This window comes from Heteronotia binoei, chromosome 14 (genome assembly GCF_032191835.1).
Source record: "Heteronotia binoei isolate CCM8104 ecotype False Entrance Well chromosome 14, APGP_CSIRO_Hbin_v1, whole genome shotgun sequence".
Taxonomy (NCBI): Eukaryota; Metazoa; Chordata; class Lepidosauria; order Squamata; family Gekkonidae; genus Heteronotia; species Heteronotia binoei.
The window spans coordinates 34,115,661-34,128,523 of record NC_083236.1 but is presented as its reverse complement, the minus strand read 5'-3'; the positions used below and the strand labels follow the sequence as shown (position 1 = coordinate 34,128,523).

The following is a 12,863-nucleotide window of genomic DNA, read 5'->3' as shown; positions in this document are numbered from 1 at the left end:
AGCTTGATCTCATCGGATCTCAGATGCTAACCAGGTTTGGCTCTGGCTAATATTTTTATGGAAGACCCCAAAGGAATACCAGGGTCAGCATGCAAAGGCAAGCAACGGCAAACCATCTCTTCCCTTGGAAACCCTATGAGGGGTTGCCATAAATCAGCTCCGACTTGACGGCACTTTCCACCACCACCAATTAAAAAGAGTTACAAGTTTGCATTAACACTGGCTGCTTTTGTCTCACCTTATCTTCTGACTTGTAGAAGACTTTGTGAGGAGACCCCAAAGTGCTCAGAACATCTTGGCACGAATCACCAAAATACACACAGCGCTCAAATACCCGCATCTTGGCATCAGCTAATACACCAGGGCCGCAACCTAGGGTGGGACAAAGCAAACTGTTAGTAGCTTGCGGTGTTCCACATTTCTGAGATATTTATACCATCTGAAGCCTAGCATGTAGCTAAATAAAAATGAAACTTAAAAAAATATTTTTAAGAAAATGGAGCCCTCTGCTCGCGACCTGAGTTCGATCCTAGTGGAAGCTGGTTCAGGTAACCGGCTCCAGGTCAACTCAGCCTTCCATCCTTCCGAGGTTGATACAATGAGTACCCAGCTTGCTAGGGGGAAAGTGTAGATGGCTGGGGAAGGCAATGGCAAACCACCCCGTAAAAAGTCTGCGGTGAAAACGTTGTGAAAGCACATCACCCCAGAGTCGGAAACGACTGGTGCTTGCCTTTACCTTTTACATAGCCTGAAATGCTCCCTGCCCCTGCCATGCTACTCCTAGGGGGTCCCTGGGAATAATACTGGGAGATGCTGGAAGTCTGCCACGGGAGGAAGTAACAGGCAGAACCCCCGCCCCAACTTTCATTTAGATTTTATTCCTTTACAAAACTTATATCCTGCCTTTCTGCCCAAAGGTGGGGTTCCAAGCCAATATATTCATGGCATAAAGTTTAAAATCATTGTATGAGGACTATTCTCTAAAAATGCTCTCATATCCTGGTTCTGTTAAGAACTGTACAGTAAATTATGACTCTGGAAGGTTTTTATACTTTATTAATTACCTGTGCCTTTGAACATCTCAAGCAGCAACAAAGTATCTGTATAATGCTACACCTAAACATTATAAGTCAATGACAGAAGTGCACAGAATGCATATGCTTAGATAAACATTTGCATAATAATCACATTTTTGATCACTAATTTTCTAGTTCTCCACCCCCACATCCATAGACAAACCATTCCATTTTTACATTAGAAGCTTCAGAGACATATAGATACCCAAATGATCTACACCCAATTTATTTAAAATTCATACCTTTTTTTCAAGGTTCATTTGGTTCACAAATTCATGACTTAATCAACAATGTATATAACTAATAAGCAGCCAACAGTTTCTCTTTAAATCTCAGGCATGTACGTTACCCAGACCTCACACTTCTATCTTGAAAAAGTCATTCATATTATCTGGACATTAGCTAACTCCTTCCTACTACGCCAGGATACACGTTCCCTGTCCTAGACATCTCTCCTTTCTCCTCCTCTGTAAAGACAGAAGCAAAATTCACTTAAAGTTGGCTACAGTCTTAATCTTCTTTTAAAATTCTAAGCACAATCAAAATGTTCTTACTCCTGTGGTACTAACATGGTGACAGGCAACAAGATTGGCTAAACCAGTAAACATAATTTATTACATTGGCTGCAAATTAAGCTAACCCTGAACTTGCATCCAAAGTTCATTTAAACCCAACACCATTCAAACCACTGCTAGCCCAGTTCCCACTCACCCCTGCCACCACTGTGACCTGATAACAGCAAAACCTCTTTTCCACTATATGCCCAAGATTCTCATACATATGCCATCAGATCCCAAAATCTTATAAGTTCACAGGAAAAGGGCACCGCATGGTCAGAACGGGGGAAGAATCATCACTGGAACATTTTTCTACAACCTGAAGGGCTGACTTTGAATTTTGCTGTATTTCTGTACTTATAAAACCTGCATCATCCTACCCTATTTTAGGGCAAATCCCAAAGATATGCTATGTCAGCAGCATTTCACCACAGTTTGCCCTAGAGCAGTGACTCCCAACATGGTGACTGCAGGTGCTCTAACATCTGCCAAATGTGCTTCCTGGCACCTATTTTCTGCCCTGCTTCCTGGCTCTATTCACCTACCTATCCTTCTCCTTTTTTTCAAGTTCCCTTCTTCTCTCTGTTCTCTTTTTGCCCCTTCCACACATCCTCCTTTTCTGCTTTTCCTTTTGCTACTTTCCATACTCCCTCCCTCCTTCCTCCCTCTGTCTTTTTTGAGTCCCTCTGTTCTTCACTCCAACTCCAAACCACTTCTTCAGCTTGCTTGGAGGTACCCAAGCTAGTCGGTTCTTGTCAGATTTCAGAAGCTAAGCAGAGTCTGCCCTGGCTAGTACTTGGATAGGAGGCCTCCCAATGAAAAACAGGGGCATGATGTGAAGGAAGGCAAGGGCAAACCACCTCTAAACATCTCTCGCCTTGAAAATGCCTCTAGGGGGTCACCATGAGTCATCTGTGAGTTGACGGCACTTTCCACCACCACAGGCGATGGAAAGCTACAGGAGTGATAAGGCTGGAAAGAAGGGGAGTCAAAATCTCTGTCACCTTCTGAGAGCTCTTTGCAGAAGCTACAGCTTAAAAAGTAACACTTGAATCTAGACTTGCCTGCAGATCCTTCAGATGTAACCCACCTTGGGTCTATTCTATGGGAAAGGTGGGCTATAAATTAAATCAAATAAATACATACATATTAAAAAGCAGGCACTGATAATATTTTATTATCAATATTATCGATGTCAGTAAGTGTTTCTGTGAATGTTATGCTGTGTTACTCTGGTAATTTAGTAGCCACATACTTCAATGTACTTGTACAAGAAGTCATGCTATTTTGTATGTACTGTACGTAATGCCTTTAGATTAAGTAAATAGTTGCTGAGTATTTAGAATGTGGAGGTCTATCCTTGATTTCACTGACTACAGCCAGCTAAGTGGTAGAACAGGGATCTCCAATGTGGTGGCTGAGGGCACCACAGCACTCGTTGACACCTTTCCTGAAGCCCGCCAAGTGTTTTTAGTAGACCTCGTGGGACTTTTGCCCAGCAAGGCTTCTGACTGGCCATGGGAGATTTAATTGGTTGTGCAGATTTTTTTTAAAATGTTGTTTTACCAGCAGCTGCCATCATAGCACAAGGATCTTCACTACGTGACTGAAGAAACCCAGCAGTCTTTTTGTGGTTGGCTCCAGCTCCTTCAGCAGGCGTCCTGTGGCAGCCATTTTATTTTGTGTGTGTGTGGGGGGGGTTGCTCTCACCCCTCTGTCAGAATTCCAAAGGTGCCTGCAGACTCAAAAAGGTTGGGCACCCCAGTGTAAGAACCTCTGCACGAACAGTAGGGCAGCCTCAAATACAGTTTGATGATTTTCAGCTATAATGTCAGCCGAGCACCCCAGCAAACCTAATTCACCTCTAGTTCGTCCGGCCTCTCCACTTTCATGCTTATAATTGCTGGTAAGGGTACCATAATGAGTATGGAAATACCTGAAGTAATATTTCCTGGAATATTAGAGCCCACCGTGGCACAGCAGAGGGACAATTTGGAAGCAAGTTTTTTGAAATGAATCAATGCTCTCAAAACGTGTTACCGTAAGTATTATGCTACACACGGTCACGTCTGCGGTTGTGCCTTTGAATGGAAAGAGGTGCTCAGATGTCTCTGCTCAATCGTTATACCTGCAGTGAGTAAGCGAAGCCGTAAACCTGAGGGTCCAGTTCCATCTCTCAGAACATCAACGTTCTCTGCGTAGACATTTCCAAGGAAACAGCTGAGGGGCATCATGGGAGCCCTGCAATGGTAAGGTCATACTTCTTTACACAGAGAGTAATTAAAATGTGGAATTCCCTGCTAGTGATGGCCACATGCATAGACAGCTTTAAAAGGGGATTAGACACAATCATGGAGGAGAGGTCTATCACTGGCTACTAGCCATGGTGACTGAAGGGAACCTCCATGTTCAGAGGCAGTCAACCTCTGAATCCAGGGCCAGGAGACATCATCAAGGGAAGGGGTCTCAGGCTCTATGCCCTATTGTTGCACCCCACCCCCCCCAGGAACTGATTGGTCACAGGGTTAGACAGGATGCTGGACTATATAGATCACTTCTTATGTAAAACAACTAAAAAGGCACAAAAGGTCTCAAAACAGAAACTGTTTCTTGTTTTCTTTTTCTATGCCAGCAGCAATGGGTGGGGCTGTGGCTCAGTAACGGAGCATCTGCTTTGCATGCAGAAGGTCCCAGGTTCAATCTTCACCATCTTCAGTTAAAATGACTCAGGTAATGGGAAAGTATTGGGAAAGACCAGAGAACTTGCTTATAGTATCTCCCTTCAAGTGTCTTACCACGTGACTTCTAAACAGAAGTTATCTCAGTAGACTTCAGCCTGTGAGTAATTATTGGAGGTTAGGTAAAGCCTTAGTGAATTCATATTTGGGGGATATGTCTGCAAACCCAAGAATTACTAGCCCAACATTTAAGCAAGCAAACTGGCTTGATCGAACAAAAGACGAGGCAAATAGCTGGAAATGCTTGAGAATAAAATTCAGATACAACTAGCATTTGTGGAATTGCATGCACAAAACATGACAGAAGATTAACATTATGCACTGTTCATCTATGTGGGAATCACAATCCCAGAGGTCACCTACTTGGTATCCTGCAGACTGTTTCCACTATAGATGTACATGCGTTTCACAGTTGCGCCATGTGGAATTTGCAAAGAAGCTAGGCCATGGGCAAAGTTTGGCTAGGGAGAGTAAAACAAAAATGTTTTCACTGCAGGACAACACAGTATATAAGTGCCAAATTTGTTACCAAGTGCGACTGGAGGGGATCTCCAAAGACCCACAAAACTTGACCTCTCTTGTGCTGTAAATTAGAAATAAAAACTCCATGGAGTATCTTGCAGCAGGGGTCTCCTGCTTGTGGCAAAACCAGATGCCCTAAAGTATTTGCTGGAGCTCTACCAGTTGCATTTGTTCTCTGCACGTGGCTGCTGAAAGACGGAGCCAGCGCTTCCCTTGTTGTTTGTTTCTGAATACAGCGAGATTTCTGCAACTCACTCTGGCAGATTATCCTCTGGAACAGGGGTCCCCAACCCCCGGTCTGTGGCCTGTTAGTAACTGGGATGTGAGTTGTATAATTATTTCATCATATATTACAATGTAATAATAATAATAAGACAACACTGGATTTATATCCTGCCCTCCCCTTCAAATTTCAGAGTCTCAGAATGGCTTACAATCTTCTTTGTCTTCCTTCCCCACAACAGACACCCTATAAGGGTGGGGCTGAGAGAGCTCTCCCAGAAGCTGGCCTTTCAAGGACAACTCTGCCAGAGCTGTGGCTAACCCAAGGCCATTCCAGCAGCTGCAAGTGGAGGAGGGGGGAATCAAACCCAGTTCTCCCAGATAAGAGTTTGTGCACTTAACCACCACACCAAACTAATAGAAATAAAGTGCACAATTGTATCATCCTGAAACCATATCCCTCCCCCCACCCAGTCTGTGGAAAAATTGTCTTCCACAAAACTGGTCCCTGGTGCCAAAAAGGTTGGGGACCACTGCTCTGGAATATCTGGTTGGCCACCGTGTGAGACAGGATGCTGGATTAGATAGACAGTGCATAGGTCTGATCCAGCAGGGCTCATTTGATGTTTTTAGACTAGCAGTTCTCAGAACTGGAAATAGGGCTGGCGCTTTCTTGCTCTGAGGTACATTTGACATTTTAGAATGGAACATAATTCAGGCTACATGATGGAAAGATATTCCTTGCCAGGATAGCCTGAGAGTATTCTCTCATTACGGGGTTCCTTCCCAATTTAACTGGGTCACACTCTGAAGTTTAAAAGTTAACCCAGCCTGTAACATGCATGGCCAAAAAAGAGGAGAAACTGCCTTAATTTTCATGAAAATTTTTCACAACTTCTGACTTGCAATCAGGGCTTTTTTTGAGCAGGAATGCAGTTCTGGCTTGGCATCAGGGGCGTGCGGCCTAATATGCAAATGAGTTCCCACTGGGCATTTTCTACAAAAAAGCCGTGCAAAACAATGGTGGTGTCAGGAGGTGTGGCCTAATATGCAAATGAATTCCTGCTGGGCTTTTTCTACAATAAAAGCCCTGGTTGCAATCATAACGGTAGGCGGAGGGAGAGTATTCTTTCTTATGCAGCATGCCTCTCATTCAACTGAATAAGCCCTGGATGGCCACATTATAAATTCTAAGGCCCGGTTCAGACCTCAGAGTCAACCCATGGTTTGAAGACTGGTTGTATTTTGTGGGCACAACAGAAAACCTATTGGAAATCTCTGCAGAAGTGAAGTTGAATATTTGAAGGCTTGCCGTTCCATTTTGAAACTGATGCATCTATTCACTATTATTTGAATAAGATACCAGGCTCTTGATAAAGGGAACTACACCCCAAAACAATCGTCAGGCATGGACCCTTTTCTCCACACTTGTCTATGCTGGAGGAGCCTGCTAGGAGTGATTTTGAGTCAAACTATTTTCTTTAGAGACTCTTCACTTTATTCAGCACAACTGTTTTGCTGACATTTGCTGCTGCTGCTGCTGGATTTGGACTTTACCTGTTGAACCACCTACCTGTATGCAACTTATAAGATAGTGGATTTGGACTTTACCTGCTGAACTGCCTACCTGTTTTAAACATACGCGATAGTAAAATTCTGGTATAATTTTTATAAAAATTGTTTGCCACAGTTTTCTCCTTTAGCTTGTATTTTGTGGGCCTGCAAGATGACATCCCACCCCTTACCCCTCCTTTTCCTGATAACTGTGTGTTATCATGATCTATGGAGTAGCATTATAGCCCCTGGTAACCAAGGTTTTGATCTCTGGTTTGAGGTCCAATCATGGGCACTGACAGCTATGATCCAGCAGACCTTAGCCACTTGCTGGCAAAAAAGGGATGGAGGTGGGAGAGGCACGAAAGCCTAAGTCGCAGGACAGGGGAAGGATGAACAGAGATGCCTGTGGAGCGCTCATGAGTCACGAATGCCTAACCATGTAAGACGGAGCTCTTCCGCCAGGCTTTTAATTGACCCAGCTGCCTCCCCAGTATTTCTTACCATTACTGTGACTTTATGTTGCCAGACATTGGTCTATACGTTGCTGTGTAGACATGTCATCTTACACCTATTGGTTGACATGTTGTACTGCCCTCAGATTTAACTGCAGGTCTGCAGCAGGGAGGAGGAACTGGTGGGAATTAAACAAAGCAGTAGACAAGTGCAACCTTTAAGACCAACGTAAAGGTGCACTTGTCTATTGCTTTGTTCTATTGCTTCAGACCAACATGGCTGCCTACCGGGATCTATCTGGTGGAAATTAACTTTTCATTGCATTAGAAAACTTCATCAGGCTTCACTCCTACACTTTAAGACCTGTAATGTCTCAACCAAGCCAAGGAGGAAAGCCGTATAGCTCACAAATAATTAACTACGGCAAAAGAAAATATTGTTCAAGGGTTTCAAAACACACAGTCTACTTTGCTAAGCAACATATTTATTCAAGTAAGTCAATTGCTGACCTCATACTTGGGAGTTTCAGTCCATGAGTCCAACTGAAAGGAAAAAGACAGTCCTCTGAAGTTGAGGTGGAAAAGTTGCTCTGCTGAGTTGTACACTAGGAGGGGAAAAGGAATACATACACACACTTTAAAAAACCAGCATTACTTCCCTTTCCCCTTTTGATACAGAAGTGGCATCAAGTCACTGAGAAGTTCATAGACACATGGTCCAAGACTTTAATTAAGTTGAGTCAAATATGGTGTCAGTAGTTAGAGCTTCAGCAGCCCAGTAGCCCAATCTCATCAGAAATTGGAAACTAAGTAGGGTTGGCCATGGATGAGAGACCATCAAGGAAGATCAGAGTTGCTGCACAGAGGAAGGCAATGGCAAACCAGCTTTGTCTTGAAAACCCCATGGTCTTGGGGTCCCTTTGAGTAAGTTGTGACTCGACAGCACACAGTAACTATTAGCTAGGAATTCAATTTGTCTGAGGACAGTTAAAATTAAATATGGAAGTTTTCAGAAGGAGCAGGGTATAGGATTGGGGAAGATATTTCCCAATGCTCAAGGTGGAGATGACTTTTTCAGAGCCGCAGAAGGCTTCTTTTATTCTCAACCTGTTTGTAGTATTTGTAAAACGGAAGAAATCACATAGGTAGCTGCCCTCAAAAACCCATGGGTGAGTAGGCAGGGTATAAATATTTTAAGAAAACAACAGATAATGTATTTTCTATTACAATTTCTCTGAGCCCAGGTGAAGCACTACAAAGCATACAAAGGTCTAATGTAGATGTAACTTTCCTAAACTACAACTAAGATAACAGAAGCAAGTTTTGGGGGACATGAACTCCTTCCTCTCCCATGAGGATTCCCCTGCCTTTTCACAGTTTTCTTGAATCAAATGATAGCGTTATACATGGACCAAGGTTAATGATAAAATAAACTGAAATATTGAGGGGCATGAAAGAACACCACATTTCTTTTCTGACATCAGTCTTTGTGAAATAGAGCCCACCTCATCTGAGACATCTGCTTATTTTTGCTTCAACAAATTAATGATGTTGCTCCTCTGAACAGGTTAATACTACCCACAGCTTGTAAACCAGCCTATGGCACACTATCTCCTAACCCTGGTTAGATCAGGCACATCTGCACAACCCAATAATCTACTCTTCTAGCACATTTTTCACTGACGTTCAGACTTTTAAAGCAGATTATTTTTCAAAGAAATACTTATTTACATAATTAAGATGTGGTCACTGCTACTGAGCATTATCATCCATAACCGTAAAGACAAGCTCAATTTAGTCACAACTAGAGCTGGTCTGGTTAACAGACTATTTTATGTCTGCAGTCAAACATTTCATGAAGTCAAGTATAACACTAACCAGATGTTAGCTCATCTTTTAAATTTCACTATGATATCATTAGGAAACTTGTATTTAAAACTGCTTTATTTTTAAAAAGGCAACAGTTACTTAAGCTTTGTTTCTGTTCTAATTCTTTATTTTTAAAGGAAAAAATCCATCAATGGGGTTGGATTGAGACTAAAACAGAAAGCATTTCCATCAGTGGAACAGAACCTTATTTCTCCCCTTCTGCTGAAGCCCACTCATCTCGCTAAAAAAGACTGGGAAGTCTCAGAAATAGCATGAAGTAAAATCAGGGGGGCACAGCAGAAAGGGGGAAATGTGCAGAAGTTTCACTTCCCCTTCATGGTAAAATTCAATCTGGATCCAACTCCTAGTCAGTAATTTGTTTATTCTTACCCAGCACAGTTAGAAACTATACCAACTTGCTATATTTAAAAAAAACCACTTTTCATTGTTTTATGATGTTTGCACTTTGGTTGTATAATAAAGCATCAAGCCTGTTGCTGATCAAATTGTTTTTGTTTTTCTAGCAAAGTTAATGCTTTCAAAATACAAGTTAAGATCCAGAGATGCACAAGCAGAAACTCAACCAACTTAGTGTAATTCCACTTGTGCAATGCCTTGTGTAACACCTAATGTTTTCCTTCCTATTTAGTACAGGGCCAAAGAATCTGTTGGACAAGATCTGGGCATCAACCAAACCTCAAATGGAGATATGATTAGTCTGATTTAATGCAAACGGCTACTGTGGTCTCTTTCTTGCATTTCCACTTGCATGAGATCTCTACAGCAGGTGGAAATTTTGGGCTGGATTCAATTTAATGATAGTCGTTTAATCAACTTTTTTTTTTAAAAAAAGCAATCTAACATTAAGTTGTAGCTACAGATAACTTCCATGTTCTTCTCAGAGTAACCTACATTATAATTGAGTTAGAGAGCTGATGATGTATAGCAGTTAAGTTCCTAGATGACATCTATATTCAAATCTCAGCTCAGCCACAAAGACTTGGCTGCCACTTATGCCTGGAATGCTTCCCCAAAAGCTTATAACTCATGCTTCCGTTCCTTCAAATGCTTCCTCAAAAGCCACCTTTCACATGAAGGCTTAGGCTGCATTCAGATGTCATAAAAACCCACAGTTGATACAACAAGCTCTAGTCGGTTTACCAGGCTCTAATGACAACTCCAGATTAATGCACAAGCCCCAATTTCATCAATTTCTTTCCTCTCTCATCTCCCAACAGAGATCTCTACATTATCCCCTTATAACGCCACCTCTGCAGCCAAGTGGTTTGTGAATCCAGATACTGCAACACAACCACTGCAAGCTGTTGGCAAACCACCTACAAATTCTACTTTGAAATGCCCTATCTAGCGCTGGTGTCCAGGGTTTGCTGGACTCACTTGCATTCAGACAGCCGGGGCTTCTTAAAATGAGGTGACAGTGGTTGCATCTTTTGAGAAGTCTGAAAGCAGCTCTGATTTGCACCCTCAATCCAAACTGGAACCTAATACCTACAGCTTGATTTGCTCCCATTCACCCTTAGTTACGCTTCTTCCTACCATTCTTTCTACTCCTTTGCTGCCCTCCTCACTGCCAATATTTAAACCTGGAGGCCAGAACCAGACCATCCAGAGCTCTTATCTGGTATGCGAGCAACTGGTGTGAGGGGGGAAAGGCAGGCAGCTGCTCAGGAGGGTGAGCGGATGCATGTGGTGAGGTGTGTGTGGTCAAAGCTGTAAAGGAACAGAAAGGAAATGACTGTGGGGCAGGGCTAACAGGCTGAGGTAAAAAAAGTGTGGGGAGAATGGAGGTGAAAGCAGAGAAAGCAGACGTGTGGTCTTTTTTCCCTCCCACCTCCTCCAACTGCAGCTCAGCAAGGTCTGGCAACCCACTTCATGGGGAGTGGAGGGCAGAACCAAGTGGCCATCGCTGCCATCACTGCACCAAACAGCAACCGCGAGGGGGCTGGCAAGAGTGGGTGCATGGAACAACAGTTTGCCAATGAAGGGACAGGACTGGCAGGGGAGAGAGGAGGAGGAGTGCTGGCAGGTGGATTGGGAGGCAACTGGGCTGTCTTGTGTGCGCTGCTCTGAGGAGAAAGACATCTCAGCCATGGAAGCAAGTGGAGGAGCGAAGGGAAAAGGGGGTGCTGCTATGGCTGCTGTACTGAACAGCTGTGGCGCTGGGAGGGAGAGTGGGTGTTGTGGGGGGAGGGGACAGTGACCTCCTTCTCACCCATCTGTTCTCAGCCCATTAGGGAAAGGGCGTCACAGGAGGACAAAAAGCACACCTTGGAGGTTTCAGAAACAGCCTCTCTGTCAGGCCTTCCCTCAGCCCCACCATTTCCGAGGGAAATGTAGGAGGGATGAGCTCTGGGTGTGGGGGGATCTGGGAGAGCCAGGTTCAGACCCACCCCCCCTCCTGAGTCAGGAGGACCCTGCTGTCTAGGTCACTTGGGGCTGGCTGCTCAGCCTGGACCACCTCACAGGGTTGTTGTCATTAGTGGTGACGGAGGAGTGGAGAAGGAAGTTCAGTGTGCCTCCTCAAGATCCTCTGGGGTAGGACTGGAGAAGACAGGAAACAATGAGATAGAGACGGATTGTAGCTGTGCTTGGTTGTTGAGGCTGGACACATGGGCATGTGTGCTGAAAAACCACCTTACTGACTTGCAAGGAAGATAACTCATCTCCTCAAAGTGCTATATTTAGAAAAAGTAACTAATTTGTATGGAAATCTAAGCTACACCCCTCCCCCTTTATGGTATCCTTTGGGGAAAAACTAGTCTCGCAGATGATTAAATACATCTGTTGGGGCTTTTGTGGGTTCCCCAGTAAATCAATTTGCTTTCACTCCTAGGAATCAATTGATTTTGTTTGTATTTTGAATAAATATAATAATATTGTTAATTGGGTTTGCCTGTATCATTTATAAAGTTTGTATCTCCGGTACCTGGCTCAGTGGTAGAGCATCTGCTTGGCGTGCAGAAGGTCCCAAGTTCAATCCCTGGCATCTCCAGTTAAAAGGACCAGAGACTGGGTGATGTGAAAGATCTCTCTGCCTTAGGCCATGGAGAACCGCTGCCTGTCTGAGTAGACAATACTGACTGTGATGGTCCAGTGGTCTGATTCACAATAAGGCAGCTTCATATATTTATATTTTTCCCCTCCCAACTTATATCTTGCCCTCCTTTTATATTTCCCCTCTGAAGAGGTTGATCTCTCTGAAACACATTTCTGCTGGATGAAACTGTTGCTAGTAGAATGGGGCCCCCAGAAAAAAGGCAGATCAGATAAGAACATAAGAGAAGCCATGTTGGATCGGGCCAATGGCCCATCCAGTCCAACACTCTGTGTCACACAGTGGCCAAAAAACCCAAGTGCCATCAGGAGGTCCACCAGTGGGGCCAGGACACTAGAAGCTCTCCCACTGTGCCCCCCCAAGCACCAAGAATACAGAGCATCACTGCCCCAGACAGAGAGTTCCAACGATAAGCGGAGGCTAATAGCCAATGATGGACCTCTGCTCCATATGCTTATCCAATCCCCTCTTGAAGCTGTCTATGCTTGTAGCCACCACCACCTCTTGTGGCGGTGAATTAGATGGGAAAAGTGCTCACAGTTAGTACAATTCACAAATCAGTTAGTACAAACCAGTTAACAAACCATGGTTTGGAGTCCTTATTTAGGGCCTGGCAACAAACCAGTTTGTTTGGCAGTCTGTGTTTGGATACCCTACACAACCAGAATTCATTCAAACCATGGCTGACAAACTACAGATTGCTGTAATGTTGGATGACAGCCCATGAGAAGTATACAGGAAGAGCGTTAAGCCCTACCATCATTACGATCAGTCTGTCTTAGCTGCATCCACCA

The 12,863-nt window shown here is 43.8% G+C and overlaps 1 protein-coding gene across 3 annotated transcripts in view; it reads right to left on the bottom strand.

The window, feature by feature from the left end:
• PHAF1 (phagosome assembly factor 1) overlaps positions 1-12,863 on the bottom strand; it is a 71,568-nt gene that overhangs the window by 13,260 nt on the left and 45,445 nt on the right. For all 3 annotated transcript variants that reach the window (XM_060253892.1, XM_060253889.1, XM_060253891.1), the window contains exons 7-10: positions 7,635-7,729; positions 4,735-4,832; positions 3,762-3,874; positions 239-372 (exon numbers count right to left, since the gene is read on the bottom strand). In XM_060253892.1, the coding sequence (XP_060109875.1) occupies positions 239-372; positions 3,762-3,874; positions 4,735-4,832; positions 7,635-7,729 (440 nt within the window). The remainder of the gene's footprint in view (positions 1-238; positions 373-3,761; positions 3,875-4,734; positions 4,833-7,634; positions 7,730-12,863) is intronic.